The 16,137-nt window shown below is 26.7% G+C and overlaps 1 protein-coding gene across 1 annotated transcript; it reads left to right on the top strand.

Moving 5' to 3' along the window:
- The first annotated feature begins 8,196 nt into the window (after window positions 1-8,196).
- Window positions 8,197-10,301, top strand: LOC108325821 (beta-conglycinin beta subunit 1). Its single transcript, XM_017558900.2, has 6 exons — window positions 8,197-8,616; window positions 8,707-8,882; window positions 8,965-9,045; window positions 9,143-9,442; window positions 9,560-9,839; window positions 9,972-10,301. The coding sequence occupies exons 1-6, from the start codon at window positions 8,274-8,276 to the stop codon at window positions 10,154-10,156; spliced, it is 1,365 nt and encodes a 454-aa protein (XP_017414389.2). The 5' UTR covers window positions 8,197-8,273; the 3' UTR covers window positions 10,157-10,301.
- The last annotated feature ends 5,836 nt before the right edge of the window (window positions 10,302-16,137 follow it).

Genomic DNA, 16,137 nt, shown 5'->3' with positions numbered 1-16,137 from the left:
AGTAAAAAGATCACAATTATAACACAGAGGTAGCTTCTCTGCTCCTACTTAACGGTCCAAGTACAGTCCTACTACTCTTATATAATCATTTTCTGAGATTCCCTATCTCTATCTTTGAAAGGAGACTAGCCACTAGTGCGAAGTACTACTATCATGACCATTAAAAACTTTTTTTTTTTATATTTTTAATGAGAAGTTTGTGTTGTTGAGGAAAATGAGGACAACGGAAAGGGAGATTTAGTTTACGCCAATGAAGTACTTTGATCATAGTTTCATTTATTTTGTGAATACAACTATATTATTACCAATCTGGGTTAGGGCAGATGAGAAAATATGGCTCAGCCATTACAACAGCACATCGATCAGAAGGACACAAATAATTTCTTGGTTTGTGCCAAGAACCATCCCATTCGCCAACTGTTCATGTAAACAATGTCTTAAGTTTGAATCTTACAAACAAATCAACAAAAAAAAAAACTCTCTTTACACTGATTACTCGTAAAATGCCAATAGATGTTTTATATTAATGTCATGATAACCCAAAAATAACATCATATTAAACATTGTCGACAATGTTGCGCAAAACATTAAGTTACAAACATAACATAAGTATTCTTTAGAGACGAATTCAATACAACATAAAAGATAGAGAAGAATGCGAGGAAGAGAAGGATGGTACGTGGAAAAAGTTGAGAAAAAGTGGTTAATGGGGGATGGTGTGGTTTGGGTTTTATATTAGATGGTTCATTGAGTTTTAACTGTAGTTTTGAAAAAAAGTGAATAGCCCTAACATTGTGGATCTAATTTTGATGGGTTTTATCCGAAAGGTAATGAAGTTTCGAAGTTGAACCGTACAGGAAGTGTAAAGGTAGGTGAGAGATTGTAATAGCTTCTCAGCTGTTTCTTCCGTAAAAACTCAACCGCAAATATACAAACTCGTCAGGAAAAATACGGTAACATTTTCATTTTCTGAAAAAGCTGAATACAGTACAAATTGACTAAAAACTTGGCGTTCTTTTTGAAAGCGCCCACATAACTTTATTTCAATCCCGAAGAAAGCTCATTCATCTCTCTGACAGCGATTGCAACCTCCCTGGATACATAATACTCTATTTATTTTTAAATTTAAGATCATGTTCATTTTTCTTATCTAACTTTTAATTAGTTTTTATACATATTGGTATGGAAATGAAATTAATAAAAAGAAAATTTCATAACTTTTATAAAAAATAATATAAAACTTATTGTTTTTTTTCTCGAAAACACCATAGATAACAATTATAAACAAACTAAGACTTAATTTTATATAAAATTAATTATTTTTATCCTTAAATTATTATTATTATGTATTTCAAATTTTATAAAACAAATAAAAATAATAATATTATGATCAAAAGTATTCATATTTATTTTTATTTTAAGATAAACTACACTTATTTTGATGAAATTATGTAAAATTATACTTAAACTCTTGTTTTTAGTTTTAAAATAGGCATTCGTTCTTTTAAATTTTAAATAAAACGAATTCTCAGAAGACAGCTATAAATACAATGATCAACTATAAATAGGAAAACAACGAAAATGACATCAATACAACTACCATATTAGTTTAGTTATGAAAAATCTTATATAGCTTAGATTTATCGTGTCTTGGTATTTATATTAGCAAGATAGAAAAATATTGTTATATATTTCACTTTGTAAAGTCATGTCTTTGAAATAAATCGTTATATATCTTCTTATCCCGAGTTAATTTTTAAAATTTATCTTTATTTATTTATACTTAAAAGTGAAAATAATCAATATTTGATTATTGAAAATCATTAAAAGTTTCTTAAAGCAAAATTAGATATAATTCAAAAGTTAGGTTGAATCAATACAAATATATATTCTGGTTATATAAATGGTTTGATGTCACATAACCAATGTTTATGTGGAAAAAAGATCCTCTTTTAAGATAGTTAGTATAACTTTAAGCTGAAGAAGATATTTTAGTTGTTATAAACAAGTTTGATTTTATTATATTTATTGATAACTTTGTGTTTGTTATACAACTTTTGAGTTTTGCTAAAAAATAAACAATATATTTGTAAAAGAGAAACATTGTATTACGGTTATAACATTATCCAACATAGACTTTATTATTTTTGTACAGTTTACCATAAGTGATGTATATATATATATATATATATATATATATATATATATATATATATATATATATATATATATATATATATATATATATAAAGTTGGTTTGAAGAAAATTCTCTAGAGTTTTGGATAGTTGATGCTTGGATTGCTTATCCAAAGCTTGGTAATGCCTGCTGTTCTTCCAATTGGAGCAGTGTACAGTTGGACCACAAGAAGCACCCAACTGCTTCTATACGGAGATCTCTCAATATTTCACATATATTATAAAAATTTAAGATATCATAATTACTCAATTATCTTCAACTCTCAGTTTCTTAAATGTTAATATTATTTGTACTTATCAACCTTATTTAATTATAACATTAGAAAAACTCTAAATTTAAAATTTAAAAGTTTGAATTCAACACACAAAAATATAAGATGATGAAAATAATACATCTTAAAAAGTTTAATATCATCTAAAATAAGAAGAGGGTGATACTAAGTATATAATCGACTTAAAGTTTTAGTATTTAAACACATTAGTTAAAGACACGGGGAGTGTTTTATGTATTGTAAAATTTTTCGCATATGTTATTGTTTGTCATTAAACAATGATTGTGTTTTTTTTTTTAAAGTTTTCATGTAATATTTTTGTATTGGTTGTTTTTATCTTATTTATCTATTCGTAAAATATAAGGTAATTATCGAGAATACATACATTAATGCTCTTCATAATGTTTTTTCTTATTAGTGATATTAGACTTTATACTTCAATAGGATATGATTAATTTGCTATGTAATTTTAGCTTAATATGAACTTCCACATAAAAAAGATTAATTCCTTGTGAGAAAGTCACCTTAGTTGCAATGTCATTTGTAAGTGTTCTCACATGTGAAAGTATGAGTATTTGCTAGTGGTAATTGTGCATGAACATTGGCTAATATTGATGTAGCATATGTGGTGATTATCCATGGGCATTGGTTAACATTGATATACAAGTGTACAGTAAAAAAGGAAATTCTTAGAATGATTTAATTTTAAGTGAGTTTATTCTTTTTGTGGAGTGTGAATGATTGTTGGTGTAGTAGACAATGAAAATAAAAAGGAATGTATTTATTTTAATCATGATGAAAATTATTGGACCAATAAAAATAATATATATTGGAAAGTCTCATATCACCTAAGATATAAACAATGAAGTGAAATGTGTGAAAATAATTATATAATGGACTTAAAGTCTATTATGTTTAGACACTCGTATTAAAAATATTTTAAGTTTGTATTTGACTTATATTTTTGTAATAAAGTATTATGAAGTTTGGTGTAAACTATTGTTTTGGAAAGTATGTGGTATAAAAAGACATGTGAGAGTGATCTACGTATTGTGAAATTTTTCACATAGTATTATTTTTTATGATTCTCATTAGATAACAATTATGATTTTTTTTTTATTTTGGAGTTTTTATATTATATTCTTCTATTAATTTTTTTTATTAGTATGGTAATTCTCATAGATAATGTTTCTGTATGAAATTTTTTCCATCAGAAAACAACTCTCTTCTCTTTGTTCATCAACACACAATATTCATAACAAGATGAAAGCAACTCCTAAAATTTGTAGACTAACCCATTATGAACTTAATTCAAGACCAATTAAAAGTTTTTGTTCTATTCTTTTACTAAAGTCGACGGAAACTCGAGGTGGATCATGATGTTGAACTAATTTTTACAATTTATAAAAACAAAATAAAATTAATTAGGATCTAAAAATATAAATGAAAATATATATATATATATATATATATATATATATATATATATATATATATATATATATATATATATTATATCTCTAATACTTAAACTCATCACAATTAACTTCAAATAAATATCAAATTAAAGAGATAAATGGATAATAAGCCACTTTAAGCACCTGTTAGAAATAAATCTTGAAAATAAGAAGTTAAAGAACGTGGGGTACTCTTAAGTAAATGGGTAATCCAATATACAAGTATAGTTAATTAATAAAAATAAATATTGCGTTATTATTAATATTTAAGAATAATTAAGTCATTTTTTGAGAAAAAATATTGAATTTCTTTCAAATATTATTGTATTGTGAATTATGATAAAAAAAACTAATTTTCTAGATCATTGGGAGTGGAACCAATTTGTGAATATTGTGAGTTTATCTCAATATTATCATATTATAATTTAAGTTTTAAGCGTAGTGTTTTATCATGAGATTTTATTTCCCTTTAAGAGAGAGTTTTATTGCGCTCCATATATTTTTTAAGATTTTATAACAAGTTTAACTTTAATATTTTTATCATTTTTATTTTCATTTCAATTTTTTATAATTTAAAAAAATAATTTAATACATTAATTGAATTTTGTTTAAGCATAAAATTTTCTTGCTCCAATGTTTTTTTTTTTAAATAAAAGTTTACATTTAAAATGTTATTATGTCATTTGTCTATCGATTATAAAATTAGGTAAAAGATCATATCATGGATTGAATGCTATATAACATATAACTAAATAAATACAATTTTATACAATGTAAATTTTCTCACTTTAAAAGTTGTAAAAAAAATAATAAAAAAGTTTACAACACTCCAATTTCTCCAACAAACCGATCATAAATTCATTTCCAATTTAACCCGCCACAGTGGTTTTCTACACTTTTAATTCAACAAGGACAGTCCATAGGTAATTTCCGTGTATTTATGGAATATAAATGTAAATAGTTGTAATATTTATTTATTTTTAATTAAATAAAGAAATAGGATGAGCATCAATATATTTGTCTTATTTTCTTTTTAAATAGTTTTAAAAGTTTTACATTCACTAGATTTTATAAGCTTAAATTTCACTTAAAATCCACATGGTATCATAAACAACTATGAAAAAACTATAAGAAAATCTTTAAATATAAATCAATTTTAAAGATAAAAAATAATTGGTGCTAAAAATAGTTTCTATTATAAATAAAAAATTATTATAATTTGAATTCTAAATTATCATTAATATTAATTATATATTTCCGTATTTCAAAAAATTAGTATTTAAATTGGTCATTAACTAGAGATCAATTTAAACACCAATTTCCTTAAATTTATACCAATATATATTTCCAATACATAATCATCTCCTTTCAAATTATTAAAACACTTCCATAAGGTAACCTATAAAACTTCTATTAACATATCTTCTTTCCTTGATTTCATAACCTATTTCTATAATACATATTTAACAATTTCTACTCTTTTTATAATTATTTGACTTTTTTTTCTAATTATTATTAGATATTTATATCATTATAACTTTTTTTTATTTGACATTGTATAAAAAGAAGTATGTTTTTTTAACATCGAATGCTTATAATATTTTTTTTTGCTGTAATATCTTTTGTAAAAAAATATTTTGTCAATATTTAAAACAGTAAATAAAACTAGTACATATAAATAAGGATATAATGAGAAAGAAACAAAAGAATTTATATTCATTAAATATAAGAATAATTTTTTGTTCAAGAAAATAAAAATAGAATAATGAAACATGTGTATCCTAGGTGTCTCATCACCATCTCGAGTTATATTATATATTAAATGAATTGTTATAAATTTTTTGTTTGATAATTATTTGAGAAATTATATTTTGACACATAATTTTTTACATTCATTTTTATTCTTTCTTATTTTTTTACTCTTTTTCAAAAAAAAAACTACAAAAAGTTCATTCTTTTAGAATCATTTTATCTTTATTAGATGTGTTAAATGAATGTCAACGTATATCATGCTACTCTTTTTCTAATTGTTTTGAGTAATGATACCATGATATACTTTTACATTTATTAGAATATAAGAATAAAATAGTCATAAAAATATAAACTTTTGTATTTTTTAGAAAAAAAAAAGTAAAAGAATAAGAAAAGATAATGTTAAAATGTATGTAAAAAATTAAGGTGTATCAAATGATTGCTCATTGTTTATGTACAGAGGAGAAAAGTTAACTTCATAATTGCTTGTTTGGAAACTCATAGTCCCTCTGTAATGAATTTTGACAATAGATATTTATCGAACTGCTTTACCATTAAACACAATATTCATGATTCACACTTACTTTACCCTCCTTTTAAGAAGAAGAAGAAGGAGAGATTACAGTGGGACCACTTTTTGTTGAATCTGTAAAGAAATCTAAGAGAAAATATTGTGAAGAGATTTGAAAAACATTACTGTTTTAAGATTTTGTCAAGTTATCCAAAAGAGGAATGGATGGACCATGGATGTTGTTGGGATAGAAACCTCACAAATATATGAAGACTGCTATCTCATAGTGGACACCGGCTAGTTAAAATAGCCATAATTGCTTTCATAGCTAAGAAACAGTTGGCACCACCTTTCGTTTTTCTAATACTCTCTATCCAAATCACCTTCCTATACTTTCATTTTTTTCATCGTCTTTCAAATTCCATGTCAGAATAGTGGGTGAAAGGGTTAAATATCTTTCAACCAAAATAAATAAATCAATTTAACATCTACACTTTTTCAAATAAAAACTTAAGTAATAATTATAATTTTAGCCAAAGTTCCAACATACTTTTCACTAACTAATTTATTTACTTCTATATCTTTTAAGTTAATTTCAGTCTTTTTAGGAAATTCATTTTTTTTATTTTAAAAAGAGTTAAAATATATGTTTTTAGTTCAGATTGAGCTCTGGTAATTATTTGAATATATTGATAGTTAAAGTCCTTTAAAAATAGTATTATTTTTAAAATATTTTTACTGCAATTATAATGGGTCAAAAACTGGACTTCACTCGTCTGAGTTAAATCTCTCGTGGGCTGAATTGATCTATATCAACCCATGTACAAAAATAGAAAAAGAAAATACTTAATTATAAAACTAATCTTAAACTAAAACCATACAACTTGAAAAAATTTGACATTGTTAGAGGATAAAAGGAATGTTAAATCTTGAAAAACATAAAATTTTTAAAGATTTACCAGCGAATTGGTATGGAAATTTTTAATTTTTAATAACCGGTGCAATCACGAAAAATATACTAATCTTCTTAAAATACATAAACATTTGTAGACTAGTTCTCCATATAATTATTGATTTTAAATTTTATATAAAATACATTAAATAATTCTAAATTGAATTAATATATCATTTAATGTCTCTGTCTGTACAATAGGATACATTCATCATTCAATAATTCTATCGCATTGATAATATATATGTATAAACTTCATTTATATATTATCATATATTTGATGTAATGCATATTTTATAATATACAAAAATATAAGTTATTTGATTATTTATGCTTTTGTTAAATTTTAATCAAATTTAATATAAATAACTAAAATAATAAAAGAATATAAACTTAATGATTAAATAAACAAATTTTTATGTTTTAAGTAAAACTATTGATTATAAAATTTTATACATTTATACTTTAATTAGTTTTAAATTGTAATCTGTTAAGTTTTAATGTGCCCATCCATTCCGATTAAATAATAATCAATATTATTGTCACTGGCTGACCAAGTAGCATTAAAATATAATAAATCAGAACAAAATGATTTGGCTGAGAGTGAATATGATGGCCCTAAGAAGCATTAAATTATGTGTGGCACATGATTAATGTGCTACGGGATTCTGTTAAAGAAAACAGTCAAAGGTATAATGTGCTAAGAGAGACCAATAAGAAGACAACTTAGAAGTGCTTTTGAAACAAATGACCAAGTTAATAAAAATTAAATAAAACATAACCACACCATACTTTTCACTTGGTTTCACTTGTCTACTAACAGCCAAAGTCCAGGAATCTAAGAGAACTGGACCCCAAATGCCATGCGCAACAACACGTACTCACCAAGGTGTCTAGCATGCAACCCAAAACATCACCAACTCAACCCACAAACAAAACAACCTCATTTTGTTCATTTCAACACTCGTCACTCTGCATGTCAACCACCGCCCAAATGTCCTTCGCTGTTAACAACACTCACGTCTCTTCTTTAACTATAAATACCCGCAATCTCTCTCCACCTTTTCATCATTCAGAGTCATCCATCAAAGTATTGCATTATAACTCCGCCAATATTCACTAATACAATACTATGGTGAGAGCGAGGATTCCACTGCTGCTGTTGCTGGGAATTCTTTTCCTGGCATCACTTTCTGTCTCCTTCGGCATCGTACACCGGGAGCACCATGAGAGCCGAGAAGAAGTGTCGGTTTCAAGTGGAAAAAATAACCCTTTCTACTTCAACTCTGACAGGTGGTTCCGCACTCTATACAGAAACGAATGGGGTCACATTCGGGTCCTCCAGAGGTTCGACCAACGCTCCAAACAAATGCAGAATCTTGAAAACTACCGTGTTGTAGAGTTCAAGTCCAAACCCAACACCCTCCTTCTTCCTCACCATGCTGATGCCGATTTCCTCCTAGTTGTCCTTAATGGTAAGTAATCAACTATAATCGCTATTGACTTAACATCATCACACTTTGCTTCTCCTGCACCAGTGATGCTAATCAATTTGTTAATTACAGGGACAGCCGTACTCACCTTGGTAAACCCTGACGGCAGAGACTCCTACATTCTTGAGCAAGGCGATGCTCAGAAAATCTCTGCTGGAACCACTTTCTTTTTGGTTAACCCTGACGACAACGAGAATCTCAGAATAATCAAACTCGCCGTACCCGTTAACAACCCTCACAGATTTCAAGTACTGCCTTCTGAACTAATTTTTTTTATTCTAACTTGCATTTTTTTTTCTCCACATGTGATGATAAATGTTTGGCCTGTAGGACTTTTTCCTATCTAGAACAAAAGCCCAACAATCCTACCTGCAAGGATTCGGCAAGAATATTCTAGAGGCCTCCTTCGATGTAAGCAACACATATTTGCGCTGCCATTTAGCTAGTAGTTTGTCTAAATTTCACATTTTTTTGAATAACATTATCTATATTTGCATGATTTTTATAGAGCGATATGAAGGAGATAAACAGGGTTCTGTTTGGAGAGGAGGGACAGCAACAGCAAGGCGAGGAGAGTCAGCAAGAGGGAGTGATTGTGGAACTTAAAAGGGAACAGATTCGGGAAATGACCAAACATGCCAAATCTAGTTCAAGGAAAGCCCTTTCCTCCGAAGATGAACCACTCAACCTGAGAAACCGCAAACCCATCTACTCCAACAAACTTGGAAGGTGGTTTGAGATCACTCCGGAGAAAAACCCCCAACTTAGGGACTTGGACATGTTCATCAGTTCTGTGGATATGAAAGAGGTAATACGAAGGAAAACCATATGTACAAACTCAGCAATTTATTCACTATAACGTCATAATTATAAGATTTTAGTACTGAGACCATAATTAAATAATGGTTTGTTTTAAAAACTTCAGGGAGGTCTTCTTCTGCCACACTACAATTCTAAGGCCATGGTGATCCTGGTTATTAATGAAGGAGAAGCAAACATTGAACTTGTTGGCCAAAGAGAACAACAGAAACAGCAAGAAGAACAAGAGGAAAGTTGGGAAGTGCAGAGGTATAGAGCTGAGTTGTCTGAAGACGATGTATTTATAATCCCAGCAACTTATCCGGTTGCCATCAACGCTACCTCCAATCTGAATTTCTTTGCTTTCGGCATCAATGCTGAGAACAACCAGAGGAACTTCCTTGCAGGTATATATATATATATATATATATATATATATATATATATATGGTATATCTCTTGTTTGTTTTATGCCACATGAAAGTTGGCTGATGAGGTTGTTTATTAACGATTGTGAATTCGTGATTGAAAATTTGAAGGTGAGAAAGACAATGTGATAAGCGAGATACCTACAGAGGTATTGGATGTTACGTTCCCTGCGTCTGGTGAGAAGGTAAAGAAGCTGATAAAGAAGCAGAGCGAATCCCAGTTTGTGGATGCACAGCCTAAGCAACAGCAAAGGGAGGAGGCGCGTAAGGGAGGAAAGGGTCCATTTGTGTACTGAATAAATATGAAGTAAAATGTATGTATGGTGGAAGAGCTCATATAGAGAGAGCTTGGAAATATGTATCGGACCATGTAAACAATAAATGAGCCCAACCTGAATAAACAAATGGAGCATATATAAATGATGCTGTGTTTTTTCTTAACTCTATGTTTTCTGCTAAGCTAATTTGATGGTTGGCTGCTGGGTACCAAAATACTAAAATAAATATACTCTGACCCTAATAAAGTATGAAATGAAGCAAATCTTACAAAATTCTAATGTCGTAAAACATCGGATATCTTGTAAAGTTGAACACTGATAGGTCAACTAACTGTTTAAATGATGTTGGTTGTGATATGTTGGCCTATCTCTAGTCGCCGCCGTGGGACTTCCAACATATATTTTTTAAATAATTCATTTATACCAACAAAATGCTTCTACCAATTAATATATTTTAGAGAGAACAACCGAAGATTTTTTATTAACACATAATTTTTTTTTTATGCATCACGTAGAGAGGGGAGATTTTTGGTACGTCTTAATATATATCTGGGGAACAAATGCATCTTAATATATATTTAAAGAGAACAAATATATTTACACTTAATATCTGGAGAGGATTTTTGGTGCATTAAAACATGTCTTTATATATATCTAGAGAGAGAACAAATAATATATTAAATGATAGGTTATTTTTGTTTGGTTTTATAAATTCTTTTTGTTAGAAGTTATCACCATGTTTCACATAGCACACAAGTAGTATGCAATAAAATATAGATCTAAATGAAAGTACATTTATAAATACTAAGTATCCAACAATATTATTGTTGCCTATTTATTTCCTAGGCCATGCAACCTTAATATTATTACCTGTTATTTCCTAGTCAGTATTAAATAATATTAACTTAAGAGGGCATATATTCAATAAATATTTAATAATTATTTTTGGGTGTCAAAATCTAGTAAATATTTATCAAAAATTCCGTAGTGTTAAAGAAATATTTTGGAGTGTTAAATTCTTTATATAAATGTATATTTTTTATTTTAAATATATTAATATACACAAATATATTAAAATTAAAATATAAGTGTTTTAATTGTCAGTTAATTATGTCTTCAAAAGTTGCGACTTACATATCGCTTGTGGTGGGTGTCAACTATTCTTTCAATCACAAATAACATAGTCGAAGCAAATTCATTTTATTTTGTGTTATTTTTTGAAAATTAAACAATCAATTAAAATGAAAACGTGATGTGTATAGGGTTAAGTATGGTTTTTGTTTCTGAACTTTTATGTTAAATTATTTTTTTTTTCAAATATTTTATACCACTTTCATTCTCATATTTTATTAATACATGAATGGCATTCTCGTTAGTCAACGGAGTTAAGTAGACTAAACATGCAGCTTGTGTGTGGATATAGGAAGGCGACACGTTTTACCTTTTTAGAAGATATAGCACTCCAAGAATTGAGGTGGTGGAAATTGTGGCTTCGAAGGTAACAGTGGAAGGAAGTCAGTGCACACGGAAAAAGATTTCCCTGCTGCTAGTGTGGGTGTTGAACCTTTGCATTCATCTGGTTTTGGTGTTGCTGCTAAGAACATAGGTGGTGGAAATATGTTGTGAGCAGTTGCAGACTTCGCTTGGAAAAAGTAGGCAGGTGATCAAGAAATGTGTTGTTGTTAGCGATTTTGGTGTTGAGTCTAGAATCGGTGATGATGATACTAAAGTTAAGGATGATTGATACGAGTGATGATGGTGGTGTTGGATCTATCAAGAAGAAGGTTTATCGAAAAGACACAATACTAATGAAATATGAGTTCAAACATATAAGAGATTGACACTATTTTCTACCCAAAACCTTTAAGACAATAAATTAATGACTCTTATATAGTATTTTACTTTTTCATTTCTATACCAAAATTGGGTCTATTAAAGAAGATGTTCACCACGAAGACACAATATCAATGAGATATGAGCTTTATCATATAAAGAATTGACACTACTCTCTATCCAAAACCTTAAAATAATGAGTCAATGAGTCTTTTATCTTTATGTAATGTTCTATTTTTTCATTTATATCCAATGTAGGACTTAAACTTATTAATAAAAATCAAAACATGGTTACTATTATCAATGCGATGACTCAGGTGAAGAAATAGAGCTAAATAGTGAGGAAGAATATGCAGAGGACGACCATGATAGGTTTGGAGTGGAAGATATATCACATAAAAATGTGAATGATGTATTGAAAAGATGCAAAATATTGCAGAAAAGGGAATAGAGGGAAGCAACAATGAATTATGATATTGGTCCTGGTTGTTTCCATACTAGTCAAAGGGGTGACCACCATGAAATAGAAAGAGTAGACTAGTGAAAAGTTGGCTAGTGATGATAAATTTTCAAACATTAGAGTTGAACATATGTGTAAAAGCTTCAAATTCAATTTGAGGAAGGAATTTTGTTCATTTAAAAAGTTCAAACAAGCCATCATAGAGTTGTTTGCAAAAAGAGATATGGGTTTTTAATTTTAGTAAGTAAAGTTGGTAGCTCTTATAGTTTTCGAGTTAAAATATTCAATGACATGCATAAGTGTTCAAGAATGCAAATGTGGATTGAGTGTTGTGATGGAAAAATTAAGAGATGTGAAAAAAAGGACAACAAATAAGATTATATGATGTTAAGAAGACCTATAGTATTGGAATGAGTATCGGGAGGGTTTAGATACATTTGAAGGAGATTGACATACCCTACTTTTTTTACAAGGCAAAACTATGTCTTCCGAAATTACTTGTAAGATTAAAGTCAATCATCCTATTCCAAATTTTCTTTGTGATATGGTGTATAATATCATTTTCTTTTCATACGGTTATTTTTTATATTTTTATTTGTTGATTATTTTTATAATGTATAATATTGTTTTAATAATTTTTAAAAAATTATTTTAATTTTTTAATTCTTTCTTATAAATGTAATTTTATTAATGTAGTTATATAAAAATGTTTCATTTATTATAATATAATAATTTAACGTTATTGTTATAAATTTTGTTTAAATTATTTAATATAGATTAATGTTAAAAAAATAAAGATTTATGTTTAGATTCGAATTATTATTAGTTTATAGTTTCGTTTAAGTAATATATTATAATATATATATATATATATATATATATATATATATATATATATATATATATATATATATATATATATATATGTATGTATGTATAACAAACGAAACTTTACTATAATTTAAAGAAAGGAAATAAAGAAAAATTCAAAATATTTTTTAACTTGAATATATTTTTTTTATAATTTTTCAAAAATATTTTTAAGTTTACCATATTTATTTCATTAATGTTTACAAAATTAATTAATGAATATTTTAATTTTCATGAAATTTTATTTATGTATAATTGGGTAATATTATATATAATTATTTTACTTTTATTAAATTTTTATTTAATATTTATATTTAAAATTCTTATAATTGTAATATATTTTTAAATACCTGACATTAAAAAATATGAGAATACAATGATATTATGATTTTAAATATTTAATAATATTATATTTTTTAAAATAAAATTTAATTTTTATAAAAGATAATTAATTGATATTAAAATTACAAGAAAACAAGCATTATATATAAGATGAGATGAAGATAAATTTTTATTTCAAGAATAAAAATAAAATAATAAAATTTATCATGCCTATTTTGACTTGTCAATTTACTTCCTTTTACATGATTTGATTTTGACTCATGGACTAATATCATAAAAATTTATAAAACCAAAAAATATCTAATTAAAAAAATCATGAAACCAAAATATGTACAAAAATCTTATAGACTTTTTTTAAAACATATATTTATTTTTAATACAAGAAAAAATTACAATTAACTTCTAATTTATTACAAGTTTAACTGTTTTTTAATTTGTCAAATAACTATATACCAACATTAAAATCATACTAATATATATTTTGTAAGAAGATTAAATAAACTTGGTTTTATAGAAAAATCATGCAACAACATTGAAATTCTTGATTGACTAAACATCTTTAATATTTTTTTACTTGCTAAACATTATTTTTAAAGTATATAAGATATTCACCTAATTTTATGCAAAAAATTTACTTATGGATCAAAATTAAATAAGACATCTCAATTTAAAAGTTTAAAATAATAAATTTATAAATAATACGTTTATGAATATTTTTGTCATACGATTATTTTTGTTTTAATGTATAACTTAAATATATATTTAAATTATTAATTTTTTATTTCTCTTTAATAAACAATATATACAATAAATATATATTTAATAATTATAAAAAATTTAGTGCAAATTTTATTAGAATTAATATAATATTTTTATTTTTTTTTGTTAGATTCTAGGTTCTTTTATGGTGTTTGAAACATTATCACAATATATTATTGTTTTATTAAATATTATAAATTCTTCTATAAACAATTATAAAATTAATAAATAGATTAAAGACAATAATTATATTAAATTATATATTACATATTTTATTTAATAATGTAATATAAGTAAGATATAAAAATATTAATTTAAATATAATGAAATTATAATTAAATATTATTTAATAAAATATATAATTTTATATAAATTAATTAAAATTTTAAAGACTAAATTCATCTTAATCTTAATCCTAATATTGAAAACTAAAATGTTTTCTTATCTCCATTCAAGAAATCTTCTTAAAAAACTTTTTCAACTAGGACTGACCTTCGGACAAGCTAAGAACTCTACTTATAATTGATAGTCGGTCTCTCTTGTGTACCAATAAAAGAAAAAATGATTTTGTTTACGGAATCACAATTTAAAATCAGAGCAAAATGACTTGGCTGGAGGGTGAATATGATGGCCTTAAGAAGCATTAAATTATGTGGACATTATTAATGTTTGAGTCACTAATATATCCGTACAATTTTTTCTGTGATATTGTGTGGTAACTGTTCTTTTGGTATTGGTCTTCGCTCTAGTGTCCGAAAATGTATTTGTGAAAAGTTATCCGATGTTTAAGTTAATAAACTGTCTGTACATATTAAATATAGTAAACATGATTCCATACTTTTTACTTTTGACTTATATTTATAAATTTTAGTATGAACTTTGAGCAGTAAAATTTTAATAACGACTGGCATGAGCTTTAAATAGTAAAACTTTAATCATGACCCAGTCTAATATCTTTAGCTATCATTTATCTTAATTCTTGTTAAAAAAAACCTATTTATCAACTAAGATTAGATGTTTGTACTGTTGAATGTTCGGTCTTCACTATTATTTCTGTCACATTCAATAATTTAATTGTTTTCTGCTTTCAAAAGCCGTCCGGTTTATTTGATGTAGTATGATCGACCAGGCCATAGAGTAGAAAAGATATAATGTGCTAAGAGAGACCAATAAGAAGACAACTTAGAAGTGCTTTTGAAACAAATGACCAAGTCGATAAAAATTAAATAAAGAGTAAAAATTCTTTGGCATTTATAAATATTTTATATTTAATTAACATTATTCTTACTTATTTTCTATTTTTTTTTAAACAATACAAAAGTTTACATTATTTTTATTATTTTATCTTGTAGTCGTGTCAAATGAAAATAAAATTATTTTTATTATTTTATCTTGTAGCCGTGTGAAATGAAAATAAAAGTGTGTATTAGACAGTATTGCTCTTTAATAAAACATAACCACACCACACTTTCACTTGGTTTCACTTGTCTACTGTAACCGCCAAAGTTCAGGAATCTGAGAGAACTGGACCCCAAATGCCATGCGCAACAACACGTACTCACCAAGGTGTCTAGCATGCAACCCAAAACATCACCAACTCAACCCACAAACAAAACAACCCCATTTTGTTCATTTCAACACTCGTCATTCTGCATGTTAACCACCGCCCAAATGTCCTTCGCTGTTAACAACACTCACGTCTCTTCTCTAACTATAAATACCCGCCATCTCTCCA

The sequence above is a fragment of the Vigna angularis genome, chromosome 3 (genome assembly GCF_016808095.1).
Source record: "Vigna angularis cultivar LongXiaoDou No.4 chromosome 3, ASM1680809v1, whole genome shotgun sequence".
Classification (NCBI taxonomy): Eukaryota; Viridiplantae; Streptophyta; class Magnoliopsida; order Fabales; family Fabaceae; genus Vigna; species Vigna angularis.
The sequence above is the reverse complement of the archived record's forward strand: the minus strand, read 5'-3'. Positions and strand labels throughout refer to the sequence as shown.

What these genes read in the sequence shown, in the direction of transcription:
- LOC108325821 (XM_017558900.2), top strand. Translation starts at nt 8,274, where the DNA reads ATGGTGAGAGCGAGGATTCCACTGCTGCTGTTGCTGGGAATTCTTTTC. An exon ending in CCTCCTAGTTGTCCTTAATG is followed by an intron (nt 8,617 to 8,706) that starts GTAAGTAATCAA and finishes TGTTAATTACAG; the next exon opens with GGACAGCCGTACTCACCTTG. An exon ending in TTCTAGAGGCCTCCTTCGAT is followed by an intron (nt 9,046 to 9,142) that starts GTAAGCAACACA and finishes TGATTTTTATAG; the next exon opens with AGCGATATGAAGGAGATAAA.